A 27965-nucleotide genomic window follows, 5' to 3' on the forward strand; every position below is an offset into this window, starting at 1 on the left:
CATAATGACCATATCTAGTGCGAATAGCCGTTTTTGCAATATCTGATCCTTTAACTTTCAATTGATAATACCCCGAACGAAGATCAATCTTAGAGAATACAATAGCTCCTCGCAATTGATCAAATAAATCATCAATCCTGGGTAGTGGGTATTTATTCTTGACCGTCATTTTGTTCAATTTCCGATAGTCAATACATAATCTTAGCGACCCATCCTTCTTTTTCACGAACAGAACTGGAGCTCCCCATGGTGAAGTACTATGTCGGATAAATCCTCGATCGAATAATTCTTGCAATTGGACTTTCAACTCTTTAAGTTCCCTTGGAGCCATACGATAAGGTGCCATAGAAATAGGTGACGATCCCGGATAAGTCTCAATCTCGAACTCTACCTCTCTATCAGGAGGTAACCCAGGCAACTCCTCCGGAAAAACATCAGGAAACTCGCTAACTGTCCGAATCTCCTCGATCGTGGACAATGCACCCTTGGTGTTCAAAATACAAGCAATGAAGGTCTCATATCCCTTCCGGATCATACGATCAATTTCCATCGCTGAAACTATATTGGAGAGATAACCACGCCGTTCACCAATTAACACAACAGTCCGACCATCTGAAGTCTTCAGAGTAGCCCGCTTGTATTCGCAATCCAGCTTTACCTTGTGTTTATTCAACCAATCCATTCCAAGAATTAAATCGAACTCCTCTAAAGGAAGCTCCATAAGATCAGCGAGAAAAATTTCTCCCTGAACCTCGAGAGGACAACGCCGGAATACTTTATTCACTAATACCGCTTGTCCTACTGGACTTGTAACTGTAACAGTATTTTCAGTGTTCTCGATCGGAATCTGAAGGTTTCGAGATACTGAGCTCGATACATAGGAGTGAGTGGAACCATTGTCCAATAATGCAAAGTATGGGGTAGAATAAATAGTAAATGTACCTGCAATAACCTCAGGCTCATCTCTGTCATCACGACGTCTAGTTGCATAAACCAAAACTGGCTGTCTAGCCTCAGAAGCTGTTGGCCCTCTATTTTGCTGAGGTCGGGCTCTACTGTCTGTCCTGGACGCTGATCCTCGAGTCTTTCCTTGACTACGATCTTTAATTGGGGTCTGTACTGTAGTCTGCGAACGCATAGGAGTTTGGGTAGTGGTCTGCTCAAACGAAACTAACTGAGGACAATCCCTCCGATAATGACCACTAGATCCACACTGATAGCAAAGACCCATCTTCTTACGACACTCTCCTGAGTGCTGTTTACCACAATACTCACAAAGGGGCCCATTATAATACGACGAGGAACCGTCTCGACTGACAGCTAAAGGTGAGGATGCTGCAGGCCTGAAACGTGTATTGCTTCTCTGAGGGGCTGAAGTACGAGTCCTCTTTCCGGACTGTGCTGATGACTCCATCGGGCCTGAAAATTTCGTAGATCGATCTTGATCAACACGCTCTCTACCAGAAGCTAAAACTTCCACCTCTTCCGCATCTTTGGCTCTGCCCACCAGCACATCAAATATCTCATCCTGATGGGTTACAACTTGCCTACGCAGCTCGTATCTGAGTCCAAGGGCAAATTTGCGACATCTATCTCTCTCCGTAGGTACCATACTGAATCCATACTTCAGCAATTTCAGGAACTCGATCTCATATTCAGAAACAGTCATGTCTCCCTGAACCAGGTCTTGAAACTGTTGTCGTCTCTGAGCTAAGTAGCGCTCTCCCAGAAAACGACTCCGAAAGCGATCCTTAAAGAAATTCCAGGTCAAACGATCGGTAGGAACACTACTGGTCACTGACTCCCACCAAGTGTAGGCATTACCATCTAACATTGCTACAGCACCCAGATATCTCTTAGTTGAGTCCAAACCCAACTGATCCATGCGTCTCTCTGTATCCTGGAGCCAATCCTCAGCTTCAGTAGGAGCTCCACCAATCTGTCCCCCAAAAGTTCTAACTCCATTGGAAATCAACGTCTGTGAAATAGGAACCTCAGATACAACACCAGTAGCTCTAACTGCTCCCTGTATTAACTGCAGAAACTGTCTACTAAAATTCTCATCCAATGCCACTCCAGTAGACTCTGACTCAATATCGGTCGCTCCTATGATCGGTGTAGTCATGCCAATACCATCGGTAGGTGGCATATTCGTTGGTGTCGTATGAGCATGATCACCTATTGGAGGTGGGGGATCTACTCGTATCTCATCAATCGGATCTGTAAATCTAGTTACTCGACCTCGTCCACGACTAGTTCGACGACCACGTCTAGCACTCATTTTGGTAGATCTCGAGATTACTACAGAAGATAAACTTAAGGTTAGATAAGCACTTGGAGTCTCGAACATAGTTAAAATCTTAATAACTTTGTGACATGGCCTTAGTAACTCGTTTTGTAAAATATTTTAAAACTGTATTTTCAATGTGGACTCATACACAGTCCGAGGGTTAAAAACCAAAAGCTCTGATACCAATAAATGTAACCCCCTAGACCCGGCCTAAGCGTTTCGACTAAGTCTAGTGGATCACATTATGATTATTAAAGACATTTTTCGAAACCGTTATTCCATCAATATAAAATCACATTATAAATAACATGAAATTATAAACAAATTATACTATCAAAATCCAACTCGTAAATATAGTACCAATAAATAATAATTTAATTTAAAACACATCTTCAAATTCAATATCACAATAAACCGAGCAGTATTAGCAAAAGAGTTATCATTATAAAATCCGATATTTTAAAATAAGGTCCATGTCACCAAAATAAAGTCAACTTGCCAGATAACAACATTACAATTTGATTTACTTCAAGAGATATGTTGATCCTCCAAGTGCTCGTACCAAGGTATCTAACCAACAGTATCTGAAAGGGGAAAACATTTTCAAAAGGTGAGCTAGGCTCAGTGTGTCCCAACATTTCCATAAAATCACAATAGGTACAAATCATAGTCCAGTAATCTCACAAATTCGTAAAAGAGTTTAACTTTTTGAAAATCATAGTTTAAACCCTTTTCTGGTACACCATCAGTAGTTGCCAAAATTATTTTCCATATAGCTTACTTTATGCACATAGCAAAAAGAAAGCCGACTTAAGGATAGGCTCTGAAGCTTGTATCCTTAAGCCCAAGTCAATGAGTCCATATAGCTTACCCTAAGCACACAACAAAGGAAAGCCGACCTAATGAAACATCTTGGGGCCCTCAAGAGTCACATTAGGCCCAGTTAGCTTGATCAGAGCTATTCCATCGTATTTCAATTCCAAAATTCAATTGCACCGTGACATAAATTCCATCAATCCAAAAAAACATGGTAATCATATACCATTTCAAAACAAAAATTAGATAGCAGCCATATTCCATAAATTGTCACATTAAATTGGTGCATCCATAAAACAATAGCCAATGAATTCGGTGTACCACATATTAAAACCAATAAAACAGTTCAATAATAAGCAGGGAACACACCTCGACAATAGGTTCAAATAGCAAATTTACTGATTGCTGGTTTCACCACGCTCTGCTACAATTTTCGAACGGGTGAATACTGGCACACGTGGTTTAACTGATCTAGAAGAGCTGGGTCGAGCTGTCGAACGATCCGGAGAGTCTCTTGTACCTTCAAACAATAATAATATATCAGTCCCAAATCCTATTTAATTGTTCAAAGCTAGTCTTCTTAAGTATATAAGCATTTTTCGAGTTTGACTATCAATTTGGGGTATTTCGAGTCTGAATTTGTCCAAACGGATTGCGGAAACGGAATCAGGACGTCGAAAAATATAAAGTATGACTTTTCAGAAATTCAGATTCTTGGTCAAAGTCAAAGTCAACCACTTTGACCGTAGATTTGGAGACTTTCAGGTTTGAATTTGGCGAAACGGACTGCGGAAATGGATTTGGCACGTCGAAAACTATCAGGATAGATATACTCGGAAAAGATTTACGGTCGTTTAAGGGTCGGTCAAAGCCATTTTAAGTTTTAGTCAAAGAAAGTCAACGGTCAACGGTCAACGGTCAACAGTCGGGTCGGGTCAACAGTCGGGTCGGGTCAACCCGGTTCAGACCGGTCAAACCGGTTCAGACCGGTCAAACCGGTTCAGACCGGTCAAACCGGTTCGAACCGATCAAACCGGTTCAAAACTGGTCAAACCGGTTTTCCAGCAGCTCACTCTCCCTGCGGCGGCGCGTGCGGCGCGTGAACAGTGCCAAGGTGTCGGAAAATTCCCGGAAAAATTTCTAAAAATTATTTTGAGCGATTTCGAGATACTTACAACGATCGGTTCAAATTTTTTGAACGGCGGAGAGCTCGTATTTCAACTCGGCCGAACCTTTGACTGCTCCACCTCCTCACGCGCCGCCGTCGACGGCGAACAAGGTTGACACCGGCGGACTCGCAACGACACAAGGAACACGATGGTGCAGGAGGTGTCGTAAACGGAACAACGATCGGCGGTGAATTTAAGTTTTTCCCGACGATAGAGCTAAAAAAAATGACGATGCTTTGACTGAAAATTCCCGACGTTTGGCAGCGTTTCACTTCAATTAATTTGAAGGGTTTGTTCCTCGCTTGATGATGAACACAACGGTGGTTTCAATTTTACGATTGGACGTCGAACGGCGTCGGAATCGGCTTTGAAGTAGAGTGCGGGAGGAGGAATTTCACAATTGTTTTCTGTTTTGAAAACAGAAAACCATTCATACGTTTATATTAAATTTTCTGCCGACACTAAAAGGAGTAATGCAGGGCTTGGTCCCTGAATTTCCTTTAACTTCTAAAATGGCCTACAATTTTGAAAACTTCCGATTTAATCCTCAAATTTTACCAAATTACTTAATTAAATTTTTTTTTTCTCTAAATTTTATTCCGGGTTGTTACATGTTCACTATCAACACTCCACACTTCCTACTTTTCTCACTAATATTTCCATGTCTGCTCACATCCCACTCTCATTCTCCCTCCTCACATCATGACCACCTCCTTCTTATCTCCTTCTCTGCTTTCCTCATTATTGTTATCACGATCTTTTTTCTTGTCGACTTCACTCTCTTTTTTCGTAACTATCAAAAATATTTTGTATGACGACAAAATTTCATGTTCAAAATCATAAATTTAAAACATTTAAACATGACCAATTGAATATTTTTGTGATTGATACCTTCATGAGTCTAACTAGATTCATAAAGACTACAAACGGTTAAGTATTATATATTTTTAACTTCATATGTGAAAATTTATAGATTCAAACTCTTGTTATCATTATGTTTATAGTAAAACTTTCTTCTTCTATCTATGAAGGTAAATAAAACTTAATCATATTATTTATTTTTATATTTTATGTATGATTTATTTTGTGTTAATCTTATTTTATTTTTTTTATATATAAATTCTTAACATAAAATAATATCAACGGCACCTTCAGCTTGCCCCGTACAATTAAATATTTTGAAATAAACTCATAAAAAGAAAACGAGAAAAGTAGTTTTAATTAAATAATTAATGTATTTAGCGGAAAAGAAACTCATAAAACATTTAATTAAAAGTCAGGCAATCGTGTTTTCCATATCTTTAACACCGATATGTGGTGGATGGGTTGTCCAAAAATTCAGTGGATTTGCCGATGTTATTAATCACGTGTAATAACCACGGGCACGAAGGCAAGTGGTCTTTTATTTTATACATCATCACGGGAAAACAATTAGCCTTATCCGATAGAATTTTATCCAAATTAAATAAACTTCACATTACTTTGATTCAATCATCCTCTTTATTCTACTTGTTTCCATCAAATTAAATAACTTTTACAACAAAGAGGGGGAAAATATATAGACGTAAACAATAAGTATTTGATAAATTTTATATATATATATATATATATATATATATATATATATTTATTAAATTAAATATAAGAGTATAAATAAAAATTTCATGTTTGTTTATTACACAAACGAGATTAAAGATATTTTTGATTAATTTATATTCACAAATAAATTTTTTATTCAAATTTAATATTTTTATATAAAATGTACTTAAAGTATTTATTTTATTTATAATATAATTATTAATATTTACATTTAATTATTTTTTGTTCATGAATATATCTTTAATTTTTTGCTAATATATTTTGCTATATGTTTATGAACGAGTATGATCACGCATGTAATAATGTAAGTACGGTAACAATAAATGTAAAACAATCACAAAATAAAGAATACTAAAACTTAATGTGAAAATTTTGCTTTAGGGAAAAAAATCACTATGTCAAAAGAGTACAAGAAATGTGAGTTAGTATTTAATCAACTTACTTCTAAACTCTAATCCCTAGTGTCATTTATAAAGATAAATTTCTTATTTACCAAGGAAACTTGAATAAAAAGAAATCTTCTCAAATTGAGTTCCCTACTCTTCATTAGTGCACAAAGGAATAAGTTTCTTTGCCCACCGCCGTAGATCCTATTTTAATCTTTATTTTAAGTGAATCTCTTCCTATCATCTCAGGCCCGATAAAAAGAGTCCAAGTGACACAACTCTAGCAACACATGATTTTTAAATATACAAAAGCAAATCTAAAATTTTTAATTAACACTAATGAAATATGGAAGAAATTAAAAATAAACAATTTTTTTCTTAAATTCAAATCATTTATAGTCCTAGAATAAACAAAGAAAGGGGACTGCAATTGCTGGGATGTTTCCCTTCATATATATATATACTTTTCTTCATTACAAACAGAACACCTAAACAAATATTCAGTCATTGTACATAAAATATATTATAATTAAAATTTGTGTGAACACTTGCAAGTTTTTTACGTGGAAATTGTAAGAAGAAACCAAACATGGGAATTTTTTTTTCTTGGGATCCTTTTCTCAGCTGAATATGACTCAAACCTAAACTATTTGTAAGACTAAATTAATGGTTGTCCCTTGTTCTCATATCTAATGGGGTAAGGGGGAGGTAAGATAGTAGGCTGCCCCCAACACCAGGTTGAAAGCAGCTTCCGTAGAAGACCTCCGAATTATTAAATACCCTCCGTGAGACTCGATCCCACGACCTCAAGGTTAATATCCTTGTGCTCTACCAACTAAATTAAGTGTTAGCCAATTTGATAATGTGTTTGATTAATCAAAACAGGGTTTTCATTCTTTTACTCAAAACTTTGAAAATTGAACCGATAAAAGTCAACAGATCAAACAGTGAATGCTAAAGAATGGGAAAATTAAAAGGAAATAAATTTCCACAAAAATATAGACTGACACACAACCTTTGAATTTTCTTTCCTTTTCCTTTTTTTAATTTTTAATTTAAGTTCATGAGCCATATGCAGCCAAATTCTGCATTCTCCTTCTATAAATATAGTTTGATAGTAGAAGCCTGTAGTTCTCATCTGATCTACATTTCTGCAAAACATGGCAAAGTCTTGTATTGTTGGGCTGTTTTTGTTCTTTGTTCTGTTGGCCAGCCATGGAATTGTGGAACTTGAAGCATCCCATCATGTTTACAGGAAACTTCAAACAGTTCAATCTGCAAATCAACCTTACAGAACCAGCTATCATTTTCAGCCTCCCAGAAACTGGATAAATGGTATATTTCACCAATTAAAATCTCTCATTCCAGTTTTTTTATCTGTTTTGTTCAATGTCTAACTATTTGTGTTCTGGTTCCATGTTTTGTCGACTGCAATTGGATATGGCTTGATGAACAGATCCTAATGGTTAGGGCTCTTTGGATTGGAAAAACCTGAGTTGTAATGCATATTTTAGATGACAAAAGTGGCTGAATTTACTGCTGATTTTTCAGGGGTTATGGTCTACAAGGGACTTTATCATCTTTTTTACCAATACAATCCAAAAGGAGCGATGTGGGGCAACATTGTCTGGGCTCATTCCACATCAAAAGATCTTGTGAATTGGACCCCTCATGAACCAGCTATCTTCCCTTCCCAACCAGGTGATATTAATGGTTGCTGGTCTGGTTCTGCCACCATCCTCCCTGGTGGCAAACCAGCCATGCTTTACACCGGGATCGACCCGAAAAACAACCAAGTCCAGAATCTGGCCGTGCCCAAGAATTTATCCGATCCTTTCCTCAGAGAATGGGTGAAGTCACCAAAGAACCCTTTGATGCAACCAACTGCACAGAACCAGATCAACGCCAGCTCCTTCAGAGATCCTACAACAGCTTGGTTAGGCCCTGATAAGAAATGGAGGGTAATCATTGGAAGCAAGGTTCATCGCCAGGGCATGGCTATCCTTTTCAAGAGCAAAGATTTTGTGAATTGGGTTCAAGCGCCGAACCCTTTGCATTCAGCCGATGGCACTGGGATGTGGGAATGCCCAGACTTTTACCCTGTTTCACTCCGTGGCCGAAATGGAGTCGACACCTCTGTTAATGTTCCATCCGTCAAGCATGTTCTTAAGGTCAGCTTGGACGATACAAAGCACGATTTGTACACGATCGGGTCGTTTGATAGTTCGAGGGACGTCTATATACCGGACAAGGGATCGGTCGAAAATGATTCGGGGTTGAGATATGATTACGGCAAATATTATGCTTCCAAGACATTCCTAGACAGTATCAAAGACAGGAGAATATTATGTGGTTGGTTGAATGAATCATCGAGTGTAGCTGATGATATCAAGAAAGGATGGGCTGGAGTACACGTAAGCTTCTTTTTTTTCTTTTGGTTTTTTCGTTGTTTGTTTCTTAACAGCTAAACAACTTGTGATTATGGACTGATTTTGCAGGCAATTCCTAGGCAAATTTGGCTCGACAAAACTGGAAAACAATTGATACAATGGCCGGTTGTAGAAATAGAGAAGCTACGTGCAAATCACGTAAGCCTGCCTACCAAATTGCTCAAGGGAGGATCGGTTGTTGAAGTTTCTGGTGTTACTGCTTCACAGGTGAGTTTCTTGTTTCATCATGCCTGAGGCTTGTTAATAACTCAAGTCAAATCCATTCGATTCGAGTAATAACTGAGTTGTTCAATAGCTTATGATCTATATCGTCTCATTTACAGCCCTAATCATGCCTACCGGTAAAACCAACTTGGACTTTGGTTCAATTCACTAACATACTTGCTCTTTGAATTCATCTTACACAGGCAGATGTTGACGTTTCATTTCAGATAACCAGCTTTGACAACGCTGAAGTGCTGAAGCCAAGCTGGACCAACCCTCAGCTTCTATGCAGCCAACAGGGTGCGTCGGTTAAAGGCGGTCTGGGTCCATTTGGGCTGCTAGTTTTAGCATCCAGGGGCTTAAGTGAGAACACTGCAGTGTTTTTCAGAATATTCAAAGGTCAAAACAAATACATGGTGCTAATGTGTAGTGACCAAAGCAGGTCCCCCCTTTCACACTAAACAAATTTCAAAGCTTTTCAATTTCCTCCCATGATTACAAAAGCTTAACTCTCTTGTTTTTTCTGTCCACAGATCCTCCCTAAACCAAAACAATGACAAGACTACATATGGGGCTTTCTTGGATGTGGACCCTCTTCATCAAAGCTTGTCATTGAGGAGTTTGGTGAGTTTCTTTGGATATTTATACCATTAAATATTGTTTTACTTTTCTAAGTTTCAATGACAAACAGGTACTCGAACCTAAATCCAGCTTTCCTACACACTTTGTACTTTACCCAATTACCTCAACTCTTTGACAAACAAGGCCCACACTGAAAAATGGGGATACCAAACTTTCTACATTTGGCAAAGGCATAAACATAAAATTATCACAACCTTAGCCAAATTAATCATTTTGTATCTATTTCTTTTTGGGAACATTTTAATTTTTAAAGTTTAAATTTTTAGTCAAAATAGATCTTATTAGATGAAAACCCGTTAATTGACTAACGATCAATACACTACTAACATAACATTTCCACATGTGTTCAATTTCAGATAGATCATTCCATGGTGGAGAGCTTTGGTGGGGGTGGCAAAGCGTGCATGTCAGCTAGAGTTTATCCCACACTGGCAATTAACGACGCTGCCCACCTCTACGTTTTCAACAATGGAAGCGAAGCCGTAAAGATTGAAAAGTTGAATGCTTGGAGCATGAAGAAGGCCAAAATCAATTGAAGTTATTACTTCACAAAAAAAACATATAGAGGAGCATTAATATTTGGGGGGGGGGGGGTAAATACTAATTTATAAACCACCCAAGGGCTAAAATCCTCTTAAAATCTCAAGCTTGCTTCACACGTTCTTATAAAGGACATGTTGAGCTCTTCTTTGGAAATAGAGATCAATGATCAATATGATATAAAAAGAAAAGGATTTTTTGCAACTCAAAAGCTATGGTTCCATGGGGATTTGAGAGAGAAAGATTATGGGGCATTTGGGAGGGAAAGACGACAAAATATATAAGTCGTTCTCAAAAAGTATAAACGTTAAAGAGTGGTAGCAAAAAAATTATCATTCATGTATATTTTTATCATGTTCCGTATTTTCCATATCAAAATCTCGAACATTAATACAATACACATTGACCATTTTGCAGCTAATTTGTTTGAAACGTGAATCAAACGATCTCGATAGTAAATGAATTGTTATTATTCTTTGAGGTTCTGAGTTTAAACACAGTGAATGCTAGAGGTATGAACATTTAATGTTAAATGATTGAGAGTTATCTTTGAACAAATATTATCTTCTAATTACTCCAAATTAATATATATGGGATACCATAAGGAGGGAAGTTATGACCACATAACTTGGACAATGCAAAGCAAACTTAGAAACATAGCCTAATAAAAAAATGTTGCCAACAACGAAACCAACAGTTTTAGTATATTATGCTGCATGAAACTATATTAACAGACCATTTACGATTTAAAAACATTACACAGGTTTATAGTTCCACTGCCATATATATCAGTAGAGGGCAACCCAATCCTCCATAAAAGAAAAAACAAGAAAAAAAGTTGACTCATATACTCACAATTAGGGAATATTTATCACTCAAAATTTTAAGCAACCAAAATGGTATCCGCTTTACTACTGTTGCTTACGCTCTCGAGAGCGCTGACTTTGGCCGGCATTTGCACTTCCACTCTGCAGTTCAAACAAAACCCATGCATTAAACAAATAATAGCAAATAAACTTATAGAATGGCTTATAAAGCCCCCATGCCTAGAGTAAACATATGACACACCATCTCATGATATAGACCCAATAACTTGATGCAGGAAATATTCAAGAAATTAAATATTATTTCAGAAACAAGCTATGTTAAAGATCTTCAAGTGCGAAATATGGGTTCAGTTAAGTGTTAACGAGCTATTATTAACCTTCTTTTTGCCCTTATTATCTTCTCCCTCATCTTCCTCATCTCTGTCCTCACCAACATCTTCATCCTCGTCATCATCTTCATCATCACTGTCAAAATCACCTTCTAAGGCATCATATTCATTCCCCTGAACAGCTTCCCCCGTAAACCATGATACTGCATGGGGAATTAGTTTGTCCCGAATCTCCGAGCTACACAAACAATCCAACATTTCATTTGAGAAATAAAAAATGTGAAGATGGCACGAAAACATATGCAAAATAGTGAAATATCACTTGCAACATAATTTTCTTCACATTTCAAGAAGCTAGCACTAACATTTTCCCCAATTTTCATCCCTTACAAAGCATCAATGACAGTTCTTTTCAGAGAAAAATGATTTTATTCTCAAAATAGCAATAAACGAAGAGGATTAATATGCCAAACTGACCTTACACCGGAAACACTTGCTAAAAAGAAAGTGCCCTGGTAAGATACTACCAAAAAAATGCATTTTCTAAATAGCTCTCACTAAAAGAGAAGTCATAAACTCACCCAATGTTATAGTCATGTTCCATTCGATCCTGAAGTTCCTCAGCCTATAAATTGATATATCAAAGGAACTAAGAATAAACACATGGAATTATTAAGTTAGCCTTCCTATTCAAAAAGAAAATGCCAAACTTACAAGCTCATCATCGATATCACCATCATCATCAGGGATCTGAGGAGGGTTGAAGAAGTTAAAGAAACTTTCACAATTTTCAGTTTTCGTAATGGGCTTAGCATTCTTCGATCCTTTCTTGGGCTTCTTTTTCAGGACCTTCTGTGTCAGGCATTTCCCAGGACACCATTCTATCTTCGTTCTACAAATTACCCTAAATTTTAAGGTATGTGTAGAAGGATAACCCAAAAATTTCTCAGTAGAAAAGCATATATTAACTCACCCAAGCGCTTTCTCCAAAATGGGCTCATTTTCATCATCAACCATGTGATAAGTTTTAGTCAGGACAGAATTCTTAAAATAAGGGTTAGAATAAAAAAAAAATTCCAGCTTGAAACCCTTAGGATCATCCCTTCTGCCCCACTTGATATCTTTAAGATACTTGAGAGCCCCTTCATCCCGCTCTGTAATCTGTATCAGCAAGGATAAATCATAACACACATTTTCAATCAAAAAATAGATCTTATTACACAGAACTACACGACACATGTACCTCCTCAGCCAAAACTTCATTCGTTTTCATTGCAGTGAGCCAAAAGTCAGGCACTCCTTTTTCTGCATTTAAGGTTATGTAAAACCATCTCAAGAATAATGCATTGATACAATTTCAGAAACATTGCATGAGTCAACCAAGATTTAATACCTTCTACACATCCATCCCCTTCTTTGTCTATCATTGCTTCATTTGTCTCTCCTTCAACCTTCGCTATACCATTCACAATTTCATACCTCTGCATTTTCAGTTATTAGAAGAAAGGATCAAGATAAAGAGGAAGGCTCATATAATCTGTCTGCCAAGAAATATGCATGTGAATAAACTGACGTTCATGAAACAAGAAATATCATAATATAAAAAGATTTGGATATGATATAATGAAGCATTAATGTCCAAAAAAGATCCACAAAGACCTTGGTATAAAGTGGTTCATAATGTTTCTGATACTTGGCCTCCAATGCAGCTCTCTCCTCAAAAAACTTCTTCTCCAGTGCATCATGTTCACTCTGCAAAATGGATATGTAAGAAATTATCTTGAAACCAAACAAACAGTCCAATACTCCAAACAATTGTCGAAGAAAAGGTGTCGGCCTTCCAATTTTGTTAAACATCAGCATTTTCAACCAAATCTTGTCACTGCAAGTGTTAAAGACCAAACGAAAACAGGAGTAGAAAATTCATACAAAGAAATCTGATATCAAATTCAAGGAAAGTTGATAGTATAAGTATAAAAGAAAACAGAAGGATAGAGAAGCTTGAATATAGAATGAACTAGATAGTTCTACGTGGTATAGATGAGTTGTACTTCCTATCAGGTGTTCATGTATTAGTAAATCCAATGTTTTAGGAAATATAAAAACTTCCCCTTAAGGAACTCAGCACAGTAACGAGGACAAAAAGGAGCAATATTAAGAAAAAACATCCACCATAGAAGCTAAACACATGTATGCTAGTATATAACCGGTCATGAACTTAGGAGTCTCCATTTAAGCTTACATTATCCGAAAGCAATCCCTATAACAGATTCAAACATCAATCAACATGCCAATATTCATTCTCTATGAATCATAGCATTCCCACTCACAGAAGTTACCTTACAAAGAAAAATATCAACTGCAAGGCAAAAAATTGACACGAAAAATGCACACGTCCTACACCTGCCAATCCACCCCCACCCCAAAAAAAAATAAAAAAGGAAAAAGGAAAACAAAAAATGTAAAGAGGCTAAAACTGAAAATGTTCCTCAAAATAACCAATATAAGAGTTATGAGAATCCAAACAATTGATTGAGCTATAGCATGTTCTGGGATGTATAATCACATAAATAAATTGGCAACAAATCGCAGTACTTCTAAATGATGAAAACTAGATGTGCAATACAAACAGAGAGAACATAAATTTAAAATCAGATGTACAACCTGAATCTCTCTGAGAACCTCAACACGCTTTCTGACATGTGGTGATAGAGTTTCTAGTACATCAGCATGTTGTCCCGCTAAAGTTTGGAGCTTATTCTGCAAAAATGTAGTAAAAAAGGTGCTAAACACACCAATTGAAATAACACAACTTCACAGTCCCCACACCATCAACAAACACAGTGTATCAAACGGTGAGCCATCAACGCTAAAAGCATACTACTTCTAAATATAAACAAGCTTAAGCATAATTCTCATTTGTTATTTTCTATTCCAAAACATATTTGATATTTCCGTTCCATTTACACATTTTACAATAGAAAAGCAAAAGCATTAAAAATAAAAAAGAATTACTTGCCTTAAGTTCATTAACCAGCCCGGCGCGTTCCTCTGCGCTCAAAGCTGCGGACGGAACAATCAGATGCTTTTTATATAAAAAAAAATTCACGTGATTCCAAATAACGACAATCGAAATCACAACCGCAAAATATTTATAAAAAATCAAACGGGTAATTTCCAATGCCATATTATCAAAAAGTGATATGGAAATAGAATAATTAAGTTGGTATACCGGCAGCGGCAGCGGGGAGGGCAACGCTGAGATCGGATTCGTCATCGTTGCTCATTTTTTTTCTTTGGCGACGAAATGAGTGTTTGGAAAGCAATAAAAGGAAAATGCAGCGGGAAAGGAAAAAGGGAGAACCCTAGGAAACGTGATCGGGGGCGAGCTTATTTATTACAGAGTGAAAAAAAGTGATGACTGATGAGGGATTGGCCATAGATAGTAGTGTTCTTCACGCGTGATCAAGGAGCGTCGTGTTTGGAGGTCGACCAAGTGGATATGTTAGCTGGACCCACAGAAACCACCTGAATGTGAAAGTTTTGCTGATAACTATATCTCAAGTTTAATTTTACTTTTTTTATAGTAATGAATATTTGATCTAAATTTTGCGGGTTTGATCTTATTTAATTTGATCGAGTTAATTTATTTAAAAAAATAGATTTGATTTAAGTTGAATTTTTTTAAGGTGTGATTAGATTAAGTTCGTTTAAAGTGAAAAAATGTCTTTAGAATTTATTTAGCACTTAATGTGATTTATGAATTAAAAAAATAATTTAACTATTTTACTAAAGAAATTGTTAACAATTACAATATTGACGTGACGATTTATTATACTAACGTAACAATTCAAAATATTGATTACATATCTTAATTTGACCAGTGAGTTAACGTGAAAATGACAATACAACCTACAACTATATAGTAAATTTAAAAATAAAAATAAATAAATATTTTTTTACCTAAACCATTATTACAAGAACAAAGGAATGTGCCAATGAAAGATTTGCTTCCCAGGAAACTTAAATGTTTTACGTAAGGCAATAGACCTTCACTAGAAACCGGTGGTTTTCATGTTCATATCCTAAAACAACAAAGCATTTGCTCATGGACTCCGTAAACGCCTTTGTATCGATGTGCTTCTACCGACTGTTTTTATTCACTGCGTCAACTTCTGTATATAATGCACAAATGAACGGTGTACGCACGTGTGCGTGTATATATATACACCCACACGCATACCTACAGATAGATTTTATCTGCAATAATTTACGACTATGCGAAGCTTTTACCAAGGGGTGTGCTATTTGTACAACTTCACCCTCGAAAAGCCGAAAGAAATTGTTGTGAACTCAAACCCTGTTTAATTCATGTACTTGTGATGTGTTCCATTAGCTGCAAATGACCTCTACAGAGTGTTTCTTCATGACATTAGGACACGGATCTCCACCAAACATTTCGGGTGCTACTGTCACTGAGCAGAAGTTTTGCCCGACGCAAAGCTGCAAGGATAAAGTGATACAAGTCAATATGTACCGAGCAATGAAACAAAGAGCTCTAAAAAGAATCATCTTCGAAAATCAAATATCCGAAGGAGAAAACTTAACATACCCTATTAAAAGCATCATAAGAATGGAAAGCGTGACAGCTCCCTTAACTGTAGCTTCCACATTCCCCATCCGGAGTTCCGAAGCTGGCAAACTTTACTGCTGAGATTTTCTGCCCCGCATCGCACTCTAAATGGACTTTTGGCCTTAAGGCTTTGTCAACTTTACCGGAGGCTTGCATCTGGTAATTCATTAGGGTTGGTTGCCACTCATGGATATCAGCACATACACCGTCGGTTTCTCTCCAAACCAAAGAGATCCAGTTCGGGTCCCCGCCCCATACCTCAAACACAACCAACAAATTACCTGTAGGGTTGAGCCATGAACGAGGAACATGATACCTAAACGTTATAGTATAAGACCACAGGTAAGTTTATCGACGATCCTCGCTTGTAAGAGCAACTTTAAGCGGATTAGTTTGTTTCCTTACCATCTTTGAGAGGCCTCTCCACAATTAGTTCTACATTTGTTCTCATCATAATATCCGGCATAATTACAGACGCTGCAATTTCCGGATGCTTTATACGCTGGCCAATGGCGTCCAATACTCTGTCCATTTATCCAAATCTGACCTTTTCCCATACTTCTCATATCTAAAGCCTACGGAGCATTTCCGGCTGGAGCATTGAAAGTTGTCTGCAAAATTAAAGAATGTCAACAAACACGAACTGAAACCGCCTTTCACATGTTTGGTTGTATTTCGAGATACTTGCTTTGTACCATGTCAGTGGCTTCCTTTGAGCCACTAACGACCCCTGTGCCCACTCCACGGTCAAACTACCACTTAGCGAATGAAGATTCAATGCTTCTCCCTTAAGGCCAAACTGCAAGGGAAAAATAACCAAATAACTCTATGGCACATCTCGAAAAATACTACCATGCAAATGAAAGACCTTGTAAGTCCATTTTTTCCATGAGAGATCTTTCCTCCCTTCATTGAGACCATTCAATGTAACGGGGCCAAGCACACTAGCATTCCATGTCTTGAAATGTGGACCGACGTTCTGCATTCAAACCAAAAAATCAATCATTCATCAATAAATTCCACTGTCACAAAGCTGGAAACAAAGAGCATACCGGGAGGCCAACAGCAATGCTTAGAAGTGAAATTTTATTGATACCAGCTCTCAAATTAACACCATCGCTGAATGTTAGTTTTGGGAATTCTAGACTTCCATAAGAACTTCCTGACGAAATCAATTCGAGGAAAAAAATATGAGGGAAAGAAACAGTAAATAACCTTTCACACAACCAGGTGCTGCAAATTAAAATCAATGATAAGCTCACCTGATAGTCAACCGTTAATGAATACGTGCAGAGCATGGCCAGCAGATAAGACAGAAAGAACGGGAGATTTTCCATTCTTGAAGAATTCTTCACTGGGGTCAATCTCAATGCTGGCGACGGAAGTATGTACAAAGCATTAGAAATTCAAATGCGGAGAACGGAAACAAATTGGATAGGAGATAGTTTTGCTCTTAAATAGAAGAACTATTGCTTTGCAAAAATTTATTTGAATAAAGAAAGATGATGGGAATTGCAAAGAGATATTTCTCTTCACTACTTACTCAGTTGTATACCACAAATAGTCAGTTGAGTCTCGGGTTGTATTTATCTGCTCCAACAACCCAACCATTGTGAACGTACTGTCAACATCCAAAGCTGACTCTTCAGTATATGCTTGCCAAGAGAATCCTCCATGCATCGGAACAGGAACCATTTTCTTCTGAGCAATCTGGGCACCAACCTGTTATGAAAAGTTTCTTATCAATCTCAAAGTTGTACTTATCTTGCACGATCAACAGAAGAAGAAAAAACTCTGGCTGATTGCCCTCGTATTAGTTCTATGTAAAAGCTGCAATTTGCAAACATCTAAATTGTTGCATGTTATGATATTAAACTTGATGAAGTTAGTGGCAAGATGCTTGCCAGAAATCAGTCTCGACACATAGTACCGCCGCCGACAGGAATAAACTTGGTTTCAAGTTCATTGAACCTTTCTTCTTACCCTTGCAGTGTTATACACAGTATGCTTGCAGTCGGGAAGAATGCTGATAGACCAGGGCGGCAGGTTATAGTGCATGTCCCTAAAGGCAACTTTTGCAAATGAATTTGTGTCGTAATCTGCAAGGAAGGCGGCACAACCTCCGGATTTATAATTGAACACATGAGCCTGTATGTTTAGAATGGAATTTATATTTAAGTCTTGCAGACAAAGCAATCGAAAGTAGGATTGAGGTTCTTAGAAATACAAGTTTTATTAACCTCCTGATCAATTCCAAGTTGCATAAGTGTGGGATCTCCAGATACTAAAGCTGGTTCACAGAGCTTTATTGCTCTATGCAAATCTTTCAAATGGCCCCACTTGGGTTGCCTCAACAGTCCTGTATGACAAGAACCGGTTCTCGTTCAAATCAACCTCAAGGATCTAATCCCTAAACTATACTTTCACACTCGATATGAATGGTAAAAGGCATAGAATGTACAGTTCAAATCAAGTAGACAAAAGAAATTAGAAGATGCATAGCAAACTTGGAAAACAATGTGCAATTGATACTTTGAACTTACCGTATTCATCAAGCGGAGCATCATAATCATAGCTAGTAGCAATGAAAGGACCCCCCAGCAGTTCGGCCAAAATTTGTTCCTCCATGATACTTATAACACAAAAGACAAGCATATGAAACACATTCTTCCAGAACTTGAACTTGGTAAATTGAAAGGAAAAAAAAACATTTTGATTACCATATAGTAATTAATGAAGGATCCTCCTTTTTGTATAAACCTTGCAACTGAAAATGCCATGTCTTCAGCAGGTCTATAAGGAACTGCCCCACCAAACTCCGTAAAAAATAAAAGAATCATCATTCATCACGAGACGCCAGTATTTCTTTCGAGCAAGGGATAACTGAAAAAAGAAAAATCTTTTGGAGACAAAAGAAGGCTTACCAGCCAGTCCAGGCTTCAGTCCACATCTTTGGCTTGTAGGCCTTGTTATGCGAAAAGTAGTCACAGTAGAAACCATTACAGGTGTTAATCTGTTGGAAGTAAAAAAAAGGTTACGAATCCTCGAAATGAATTGAAAAAGTGCATCCCCTACAGCAGTATGTAAGATCAAATGGGTGCCACACTAAATGAGGAAAGGAACATGGCCAATTGGCTATCCATTTCAATAAAAATAAATATATACACATATAGGACTAAGAAACAGCAAAGCTGAGCCATGTGCAATGAAAAATAAAATATCATGTAAACTATGACTAAAACAAGTAGGCAACACACTGTTCACTAACAATTAAACAAGAAAAAAATGTATGCATTCTAACACAGGTCTGGGAAAGAGCAATGCTGAGTCATGTGTAACGACTAACGAGAAATAGTATATAATTTGAACTATGACTTTAACAAGTAGACGACACACAGTTCATTAACAATTATACTAAAGAGGATCGAACATGGCATGATGGCCATTAAGATTGGATATAGAACATGACAAGATAAATAGGCATAGTTTACTTACAATAGGACCAGGTGCATCATCTTGCTTGCACATGATCCATGGGACACCAGTGCCTAGATCCACAGCCATTTTAGCTGCCCAGTCACTGTAAGCTTTAGCAGGTGCACCGAGTTCGTATTCCATAGGTCCATATTCATTTTCAATCTGTCAAAAGCAGAGATTATAACTACACATAAAACAGATGGTAATATCTATATCTTACACCAAGAGAACTTAGAACTGAGGGCCAGATCAACAAACTTAGAACGAAGTGCCAGATCTACCTGAGATAGAATAATAGGACCTCCTTGAGTCTCCAACAACCGTTCTGCTTTCATCACATCCACAATCTTTTTTGTAAAATTTTGCATTTGAACCTTCATCATAGCAATTCAGTAAGTATATTGGTTCCTCGAAAAATAAATTCCAGAACAGAAAATAATATTAAATGAATTCAATTAAACATCGGATTGACGATCAGAAATCGGCAAACCTTGAAAGGTCCATTGTCTGTTCTGAAATTGATACCGGGAATGTACTTCAGCCAAACAGGAAAACCCCTGAAAAATCAAATAAAATTCATTGCTTGAACTATACACTTCACTGTGAAATCCTAAATATTTCTGGAAAATAAAACTTTTTAGCATTACCCAAAGTTCCACTCAGCACAGACATAAGGACCAATCCTCAGATGAACATTGAGACCTGCTTGCTTCACCGGCTTAATAAATTTGACCAAATCATAGTTGCCTTCGAAATAAAAATGGAAAGTAAATTTCAGAATTTTTTTTATGCCATCAGCTCATTAAACCAAGGTATAAGCTTTTTTTCTGAAAAAAAAATGTTGATGTTTAATTACTTTTCCAGGAGCAGGCTCATGGCCATTCCAGAAAACATATGTCTGAATTACATCTAGCCCTCCCTCTTTAGTTTTCTCTATAAGATCTGGCCACATCTGTAACACAAAGGACCGAAGTTTAGGTACTTTTCTTAAGAATAAAACAACATACTACATTAACAGAATGATTTATGCATACAGAAAGCGCATCAAAATGCTATAAAAACTCTGACTTTTGAGGGGGGGAAAGAGACCAAAGAAAATGAAGCTAAAATGTTTACCTCAGGTGAGCTTCTTGGGTAGTGAATGGATCCAGAAATGAGGATCCGTCTTTGGCCATTAATGGTGATAGCTCTACTGTCATAGGAAACAGAAGAAGAAACAGAAGAAAACCAGGAAGCTAATAGAACAACGAACAAACCATTCCACATTACAAGAAGCTTGGAGTTTGAATCAATGGCCATGGAAAAATTAATTTTTTTTTAACAAAAGGCAAACATTTTTACACAAAGCAATGCCCTTTTTTAGTCTCTCTGTATCCAGAGGTAGAAAAAAGGAAAATATCAAAGATCAAAGATCAAAGAGAAGGAAAGAAAAGAAAAGAAGAGGAAGAGGAAGAGAGACAAAAGACAAAAAGCAAGTAGCTGCTAGCTGCTAGCTGGTTAGATGTTTGAGTGTCCAATTAAAAATTATATTTTTAATTTAAAGACATAGCATTTATGTTCAAACTTCAGTGGGAGTTAAAACGATAAAAATATAGAAGTATGTATAGAATGATATATTCCCGCCTCAAAGAATTGTTTTAAGTACATAGGGTATATGATACATAAAGATTAGGTTTAGATTATGACATTACACACTATATAAAGGTGAGATGACTAAAGTAGAAGGTTGCTACTGGAGTTTTGTGTGACAAGAAAATGTCTCTAAAACTTAAGAAATTTTTTTATAGAATGACAATAAGACCAGCGCTGATGTATGGATCAGAATGTTGGGCAAGCAAAAAGGATCACGTAAGGAGGATGGAGGCTGAATAAATGAAAATGTTTCGATGGGCACGTGGTAGAACTCTGTGGGACATAACTTCAAACTCTGCAATTAGGATGTTTTTGGGGTGGTGTCTGTATATGAAAAATTGAGGGAGGGAAGACTACGGTGGTTTGGGCATGTCTTTAGGCGACAACCGTCGGATGCGGTCAGGAGGGTAGAATCGATTACAGTCGACGGTGCCAGAGGAGAGGACGACCAAGGAGGAAGTGGGTAGACTGCTTGAGATCTAATTTGAAGGATTTAACCCTTACCGATGACATGACTTCTGATAGCAAAGTATGAAGACTTAAGACCATGGTAGCCGAGTAATGTGGGTCATAGCCATAGGGTGTAGCATCTCTGTCTTCTTTTTAATGTATTTGTAATAATTTCCATGACTTCTACTTTTTATATGTTTTTGACATTAGAATTTATGAAAGCTTAGAACTAGTGTAGCGGAATAGTGTTGTCTTAGTTTAGGTTTTAACCAATTTGATTTTATTCATTCTCGTAACTTGTTATCGCTGGCTTCTGTGTATTCTTCTCTTCATGTTTTCTCTTTTTAAATTTATCCAGGTCTTACGTTTCTGTCTATATGCAGATATTTTTATGTAGGGATTACTTTCCATTACAAACGCGCATATGAAGACTGCATAAGAAGATTATTCAACTATGTATTTATTTATTTATTTATACATGCATTGTATTTTATATTTATTTTTAGTTTTCTGACTGTCGGAGGTATTCCACGGAAGATGCTCTCAACCTGACGTTTGGGATAGTCTACCACTCTATCTCCCCTTACCTCATTGCATATGATAATAAAATTTTGTTGTTGTTGTAAAGAGGAAAATAGAGCGAAAGCCGTATAATATATAATTGTTTCATTGAGCTTTGGTTTTTGCAGCTCATGTCTAAAGCCATTGGAGGCTTTGAAAGTGAAATGGCTGAGCCCTTTACAAAGCCTTTTGACCCCACTCTTCCGCCATATTTTTACACTTTAACTGCTGCTTTAATCCTTCTTTGTAAATTGATTTAAAAATGATAATCCACTTGTTTGGGATCAAGTTTCAATTATGATGTCAATCAAAATTTAAAAACCCAATATAGATTTTAACTTAAAAATCATATTAATTATAGGGTAAACAATCATTACAGCAATTGAAGTTTCTAAAACATAGGGACTTATTACAGCTTCCCTTCCCAATTACAAGTTCTTTAATTAAATCCCATTTCTAATAAATAAATAAATAAATTATTTTAAGTTACATTTGAAGTTAGATTTTTCAAATCCAGCAGTATGTACAATTCCTTGTATCTAAGTAGTAAAAACAGGCGGCAGCACTTTCGATCGTCTTCCCTTCACCGGAGTTTTCGTGTCCGGAAAATTCCCGTCACTGTCAGCAACATCTTCAACCAAACCTTCGGCTGTAACTCTAACAGGGTAAGTGACAAGGTGAACTCCTTCCATGTCCATGATTTCTTCATCTGCATAAATTTGCCACATTTTGTCACCTAATGAACGCATTTTGTACACACAGTCCAAGCCCTGCGGCTCCAGAAAAATGTCGTCAACAAGTCCGGTGTGCTCGTACCATAGCGACATCCGGTAATCATGGATACCTCTGGGAGACGCAGAATCGATTTCAGGACTCCCCGACGACAACTGATAGCACCCGATAGCAATCTCGGTGTCTCGACGGCCATCCATTGATCTTTGGTTCACGTTGGCAGATCCTATTAGAATGTACAAATCATCCACTGCAAATACCAGCAACAAGCATGGTTATATTCAACAGAAAATATAAAGAAAATATTTAAATTATATGAAAATTTAAAATTTTCAGATGCGACCACATCCCAATATACTTCGATATTACCTATCATGACCTTCGAGTGGACGTAAACCATGAACCTCCTATGCTTTTGAGCATTCCAGTATTGTGTAGAAGGATGAGGGGACTGTGGGGGAACAAACTCATCTATTCTCTCTCTCTCCCTATTCGCAAGACAAAAGAAGTTCAAGTAATCCCTGGGATGTCCTTTCCCACCAATTTCTTTTAGGGCTTCACCGATCAATTTATACATCATCTCCATCGTCTGCCTCGTCCAATGCAATATATCCTGAACCGGTTCACTCTCCGGCACTCCTTCCGGCCACATTGGTATCACTACATACACTGCAAACCTCTCTTTTGCTTTGATCTTGCTCGCCACTTTCAGAGCAATCTCTATGGGAATCAAATTCCGACACCCCGAGTTCTTATCTTTGTCCCATAAGTGGCATCCTCCGATGAAGTACTGGTTTTCAATGTAAATGAATCTCTCGGCTCGTCTTATTGCTTCAACGTAGGCTTCATGGATGCTTTGCTCCGCGGTTAAGTTTCTAGGCAGTTGGTTTGTTGAGACATGGTTGATTGATCGAAAAACTTGTACCTTCCAGTTCCGATCGTCATCGTTGTTATCGGGATTGGTTGAGGGAAAGGGCTGTCGAGTGATGTTTGGTATTGAGTTTATGGGGAGTAATAAAGAAGGGTCGCATTGTTTACTCCATCGTTGCTCGAAATTCGCAAGCACATCCCAAGCGGCTTCCCCGGTTACACAAGCGTGAGCATCATGCCATGGCTCCCTTGGCCCTCCTTTGTGAAGTGTAGCCCCGGAGATGTTCGTTTGATAGAAATCGAAATAATGAGACTCCGAATTAAGCATTCGAAACAACGAATGTTGTTCCGTGTCGTACCGGCCGTCGCAAAGATCAACTCCGCCAACAAAGCTCATGATTTCTCTATCGTTTACCGACGAACCGTGTGCAGCTCTGGTATCAACCGTTACTGTCTTCTGATGGTGAGCGAAGAGTGTGGGGAACTTATGGTGCAACCTAGGACATAATTTGCATACTACTTTGGTGTGTTTGAAATACGCAAAAGCGTCCTCATCATGTGTTCGCATTATCCCTTGGTTCTTGATAAATGGTAAGGAAGTTTCATCGTTCCAAAGCATAATCCTCACAGCTACACCTTCTTCAGCTTTTCGTTTCAACAATTCACCAAGCTTCGCTCCTCTTGCATGCGGAATATTTGTTTCAGGATCCCTCACCTTTGAAATTTAAAAAACATCAAGATAATTAGCATTAGAGAGTAAATTCTAAGGCATAATCACAAAATTACTTCCTAACTTTTGTACAAATGATCACTTTGACGCCTATTTTTTTAGGGAAGCATTTTAGCCCATAATATTTCAATTTTTGGTCAAAATAATTCATATTGAAAGGAAATCGTTTGTTGACTAACAGTTAATACATATTATTGATGTGATATTTTCACATATACTTAATTACCGATGCGTCATATGCCACGTCATCACTTTGAGTGATGTGGCATGTGTCATATCATTGCTTTGAGAGACATGGTATGTATAATCTCATCGCTTTGTCACATTGTCATCATTTTGAATGACGTGACATATATCATGTCAATAATTAAACACATATAAAAATATCACATCAATAATATATATTGATTGTTGACTGCTAGTCAACTGACAGTTTTCTTCCTATAGGGACTGTTTTAACCAAAAATTGAAATTTTTGAGAATTAAAATCTTCTAGAAAAAGAATATTGGTCAAAATGATTATTCTACAGACATTGGGAGTAATTTTGTTATTATACCAAACTCTAACTACTTGTGAGAATCAATGTTTTGATTTACCAGAACCATGGTGGGGTTGAAAGACCAGCCTGCAATATAAACCAAATGTTTAGCACCATCAATGGCCTTATACACATCCTCCCACAGTTTTCTTGGGGAAGAAAATGGAGGCTGAAAAGCTGAGGTATGGTGGGTGTCTTGATAAAGCTTCACATTGCAGTTTGAACGTTGAGGAAACGTAGCATTTCTAAGACCCTGCAATCCTCCATGGTCGATCACTTTTCCCCATGTTGGTTCAAATTCTGCTGGTTTAAACCACAACATGAACCTCAGCTTCACTTCTGGGCTGGTTTTACCATTCTCTAGCTGCAGAGGGAACAACCCATTTATCAAGCTCGACTCGTTCAGTATTTGCCTCGCCTGGATGCTGTATTTTCCTAACACTGAACACTTTGTTTTCATCGTAATGGTGATGGTTGCCTCAGTTGGATGAGCGCAGAGTATTTGGAACGTTTGGTTCCATACACGATCATGTTCGTAGCTTGTCTTGGCTACCTTTGTATTCTCCAGCTTTATCGTCACGTAGGTTGGCTTTCCATTCGCAAGCATGCACTTGAAACAATCAAACAAGTGTTAGATTGGTGGCATAAATTCTTTAACGTTTTATTAAATAGTTATTTTGATTCCTATTTATTAAAGAATTTTTTATTGCAACATTTTGTTTTAGGTTAAAAAACTCATATCATTTGAATAAATAGTTATTTTGACCCATTTTTTTTCTTGGAACATTTTAGCTCCAATGTTTCATTTTAAAACAAAAATGCTCTTCTTTTTTAGCGTTAACAGTTTGTTGACTGATTATTTTCATAAACGAGAGGTCTTTTTGCAAATGTCTTAAAAATAATTAAATAAAATAAATTTAGGATCAATGCTTAATTCCATTAATTTAAAATGGACAGTACCATAAAACTATTATACCAAAAAAATTTAAGAGGACAAGGGCTTAATTGCAATGATTTCAAAACTATTAGTAGCTTAAAAGGTAAGTAAACCATCAAAGTTGGTGGGCCATTGCCCTTCCCACCTATAATGTGGGTTTGTTTATATCTTTTTGTCTCAAAATTGAAACGTTAAGATGAAAATACTTAAAAAATATGAATCAAAATGATTATTTAGTTAAACGTTAATCATTTCTTAATATTATGTGTAGATTAATCTCAATTAATTCCCTACAACTGAAAACACAACGTCGATCTAAAGAACTTACACTGAAAGGAAATGAAGATGTGTATGGTGTGGCATCGAAAATGGAGGCTTCAAGTGTTCCATACAAGAACTTTTGTTTACCCTCCATTGCTAAGAAACCCTCAAATGAATAACAACAATATCAAAGATGAGAATTGATGACTTCTGTTTTAAAGATGGAATGGAATATTTGTTACGTGGTGTTTGAGTATTTAAAGGTAGTGGGTGAGGGGTTGAAGAAGCAAAAATGAAAGCTTGGGTTGGAGAAACTTGTGAAATTCTCCATTACTAATCTTAGATGCAATGTCCAAGTCTTTGACAAGTTTTTCACTTGAAGCTGAAGTTTACTTGGTCTCAAATCACACCGGCCTCCCCCCATTAAAAAAAGTTTGAAAATTTAGTAACTTCTTCTTGCATTTAAACGTATCTCAGACAAAGTAGATAATAGATTGCATACAACTACAAAAAATTCTGGTAATTTTTCATAGATTTATTTCAGGATTGGCTTTATGATAGGATTAAGTTGGACAATTGAATGAGCATGTATATTTGGTCGGTTGGCTAAGTTGTTCATTTTGATTTCTTTATATTCCCTTAGATTATGGGTTCTAGACTTACTAGACACACTCTCATTCCCCTATACTTCTCTCTTTCCCACCCGTCTAAATAAAATTAAGACTAGATTTAAAATTTATTAAAAATAACAAAAAGAAAATTAGAACTTTATAGATAGGCTGAAATATATATCTCCTACTTAAGTTTGACACAATTTTTTAAGTTGGTATTTAAAGAAATTTTCTCGTGAATTAGTAGTTAAAGAATTTTTACTTTTAAAATGGTGTAGAAACTTTAATTTCTTTCACTCTTTTAATACTTTTTTTTATATAAAATTTAAAGTTTTAAAAACACACATGATATCATTATTAACATGTGATATAATTTTATGTTGTCACATCATCAAAAATTAAAATTATTAATAAATATTATTATGTCATGTCACATCATCATTTATGTTAAATTAAAGATTAAATTTATCTGTAAGGTACCAAAATAGAAATAAAACATATCGTTAAATATGATTTTGAAAAAAAGTTGAATGGTTAAAATAAAAACAAAGGAATAGATGGGTAATCAAATTAATATGTTGTTTTTCCTTTTTTTTATTTCTTTATTTGTGAGATAAAAGATGTCTAAGCCTGGTTTTAATTAATCTATTGTGTTAAGATTTGTGATTTAATCTTTCTAATTTGATTTGACATAATTTGATTCTTTTATTTTTTATAATATTACCAATATCTTCATTTTCTATTTTTTTAAAACATCTATCATTTTAAGAGAAACATTAATGATGTTATTAATTGAATCTACTAATAATATTATAAAAGTAAAAGATTGAATTACGTCAAATTAAAATATATGGATCAAATCATCAATTAACAACTAAGCTAACAGATCAAAACATTAGATCCTTTAACGAGATGTTTGCATACTAATATTGTGAATGAAAACAAATTAGACTTGGAGGGTCACCTCATAATAAACCTCTATTTTATCTTATTCGGATTAATCGATCAATAAATCGAATATCGATGGTTATACAAAAAATAGAATGATCAAATCTTAAATTTTAAGATAGTAGAGAGAATAAAAAACACTATTAGACCAAAAAACTAAAGGAAATCAAAAAAATGGCAAGGGGGAGAGGAAACATCGAGTCCTCTGCGAGAAGGAATGGTGTTACGGTGGAGAAATGGTCGAACAATGATGCCAAGCGTAGGAGGGAGTTCACTGTGTTCATCAACAACATCAGTAAGAAGATCCATCCAGCCACATTGAAAGATTCCTT

At 36.6% G+C, this 27965-nt stretch overlaps 3 protein-coding genes, 1 long non-coding RNA gene and 1 pseudogene across 6 annotated transcripts; 1 reads left to right on the forward strand and 4 right to left on the reverse strand.

Annotated features, from left to right (window-relative positions):
- Positions 1-691: 691 nt before the first annotated feature.
- On the reverse strand, positions 692-8871 carry LOC120217786. The gene is made up of 3 exons (XR_005525186.1): positions 8731-8871; positions 1240-1243; positions 692-705 (listed from the first exon to the last, which is right to left on the reverse strand). It is a non-coding gene; the product is annotated as an uncharacterized LOC120217786 (long non-coding RNA).
- LOC120217784 (beta-fructofuranosidase, insoluble isoenzyme CWINV1-like) lies at positions 7381-10106 on the forward strand. 3 transcript variants are annotated; one of them, XM_039214861.1, is made up of 7 exons: positions 7381-7595; positions 7717-7725; positions 7812-8674; positions 8759-8917; positions 9118-9356; positions 9448-9538; positions 9913-10106. In XM_039214861.1, exons 1-7 carry the CDS (start codon positions 7421-7423, stop codon positions 10090-10092), a joined length of 1716 nt encoding a protein of 571 aa, XP_039070792.1. In that variant the 5' UTR covers positions 7381-7420; the 3' UTR covers positions 10093-10106. The 3 variants fall into 3 exon arrangements, with proteins under 3 accessions (XP_039070792.1, XP_039070793.1, XP_039070794.1); XM_039214863.1 differs by lacking the exon at positions 9913-10106 and adding an exon at positions 9620-9664 and having other exon boundaries at positions 7382-7595; positions 9448-9568; XM_039214862.1 differs by lacking the exon at positions 7717-7725.
- An 831-nt stretch (positions 10107-10937) lies between these two features.
- LOC120217787 (nucleosome assembly protein 1;4-like) lies at positions 10938-14649 on the reverse strand. The gene is made up of 11 exons (XM_039214864.1): positions 14485-14649; positions 14272-14315; positions 13917-14012; positions 12912-13004; positions 12646-12733; positions 12496-12557; positions 12226-12413; positions 11967-12144; positions 11834-11877; positions 11301-11490; positions 10938-11064 (listed from the first exon to the last, which is right to left on the reverse strand). Exons 1-11 carry the CDS (start codon positions 14537-14539, stop codon positions 11008-11010), a joined length of 1095 nt encoding a protein of 364 aa, XP_039070795.1. The 5' UTR covers positions 14540-14649; the 3' UTR covers positions 10938-11007.
- Positions 14650-15262: 613 nt separating this feature from the next.
- Positions 15263-20748, reverse strand: LOC120217788 (annotated as a pseudogene).
- Positions 20749-22476: 1728 nt separating this feature from the next.
- Positions 22477-26284, reverse strand: LOC120217446 (phospholipase D alpha 4-like). Its single transcript, XM_039214536.1, has 4 exons — positions 26142-26284; positions 24935-25486; positions 23107-24322; positions 22477-22987 (listed from the first exon to the last, which is right to left on the reverse strand). Exons 1-4 carry the CDS (start codon positions 26226-26228, stop codon positions 22545-22547), a joined length of 2298 nt encoding a protein of 765 aa, XP_039070467.1. The 5' UTR covers positions 26229-26284; the 3' UTR covers positions 22477-22544.
- Positions 26285-27965: the final 1681 nt, after the last annotated feature.

The sequence above is a fragment of the Hibiscus syriacus genome, unplaced genomic scaffold, assembly GCF_006381635.1.
Source record: "Hibiscus syriacus cultivar Baekdansim isolate YM2019G1 unplaced genomic scaffold, ASM638163v2 tig00110187_pilon, whole genome shotgun sequence".
Classification (NCBI taxonomy): domain Eukaryota; kingdom Viridiplantae; phylum Streptophyta; class Magnoliopsida; order Malvales; family Malvaceae; genus Hibiscus; species Hibiscus syriacus.

Bases quoted from the DNA above. Each gene is read 5' to 3' on its own strand.
- LOC120217784 (XM_039214861.1), top strand. From the start codon at position 7,421: ATGGCAAAGTCTTGTATTGTTGGGCTGTTTTTGTTCTTTGTTCTGTTG. The intron at 8,675-8,758 runs GTAAGCTTCTTT...CTGATTTTGCAG, and splicing joins AAGGATGGGCTGGAGTACAC to GCAATTCCTAGGCAAATTTG. The intron at 9,539-9,912 runs GTGAGTTTCTTT...GTTCAATTTCAG, and splicing joins GCTTGTCATTGAGGAGTTTG to ATAGATCATTCCATGGTGGA.
- LOC120217787 (XM_039214864.1), bottom strand. From the start codon at position 14,539: ATGAGCAACGATGACGAATCCGATCTCAGCGTTGCCCTCCCCGCTGCC. The intron at 12,145-12,225 runs GTGAGTTAATAT...GGTAATTTGTAG, and splicing joins ATTTTGGAGAAAGCGCTTGG to AACGAAGATAGAATGGTGTC. The intron at 11,065-11,300 runs GTTAATAATAGC...TTTGAACTGCAG, and splicing joins ATAATAAGGGCAAAAAGAAG to AGTGGAAGTGCAAATGCCGG.
- LOC120217446 (XM_039214536.1), bottom strand. From the start codon at position 26,228: ATGGAGGGTAAACAAAAGTTCTTGTATGGAACACTTGAAGCCTCCATT. The intron at 25,487-26,141 runs GTAAGTTCTTTA...GATTGTTTCAAG, and splicing joins CATCTTCATTTCCTTTCAGT to TGCATGCTTGCGAATGGAAA. The intron at 24,323-24,934 runs GTAAATCAAAAC...TAAATTTCAAAG, and splicing joins TCAACCCCACCATGGTTCTG to GTGAGGGATCCTGAAACAAA.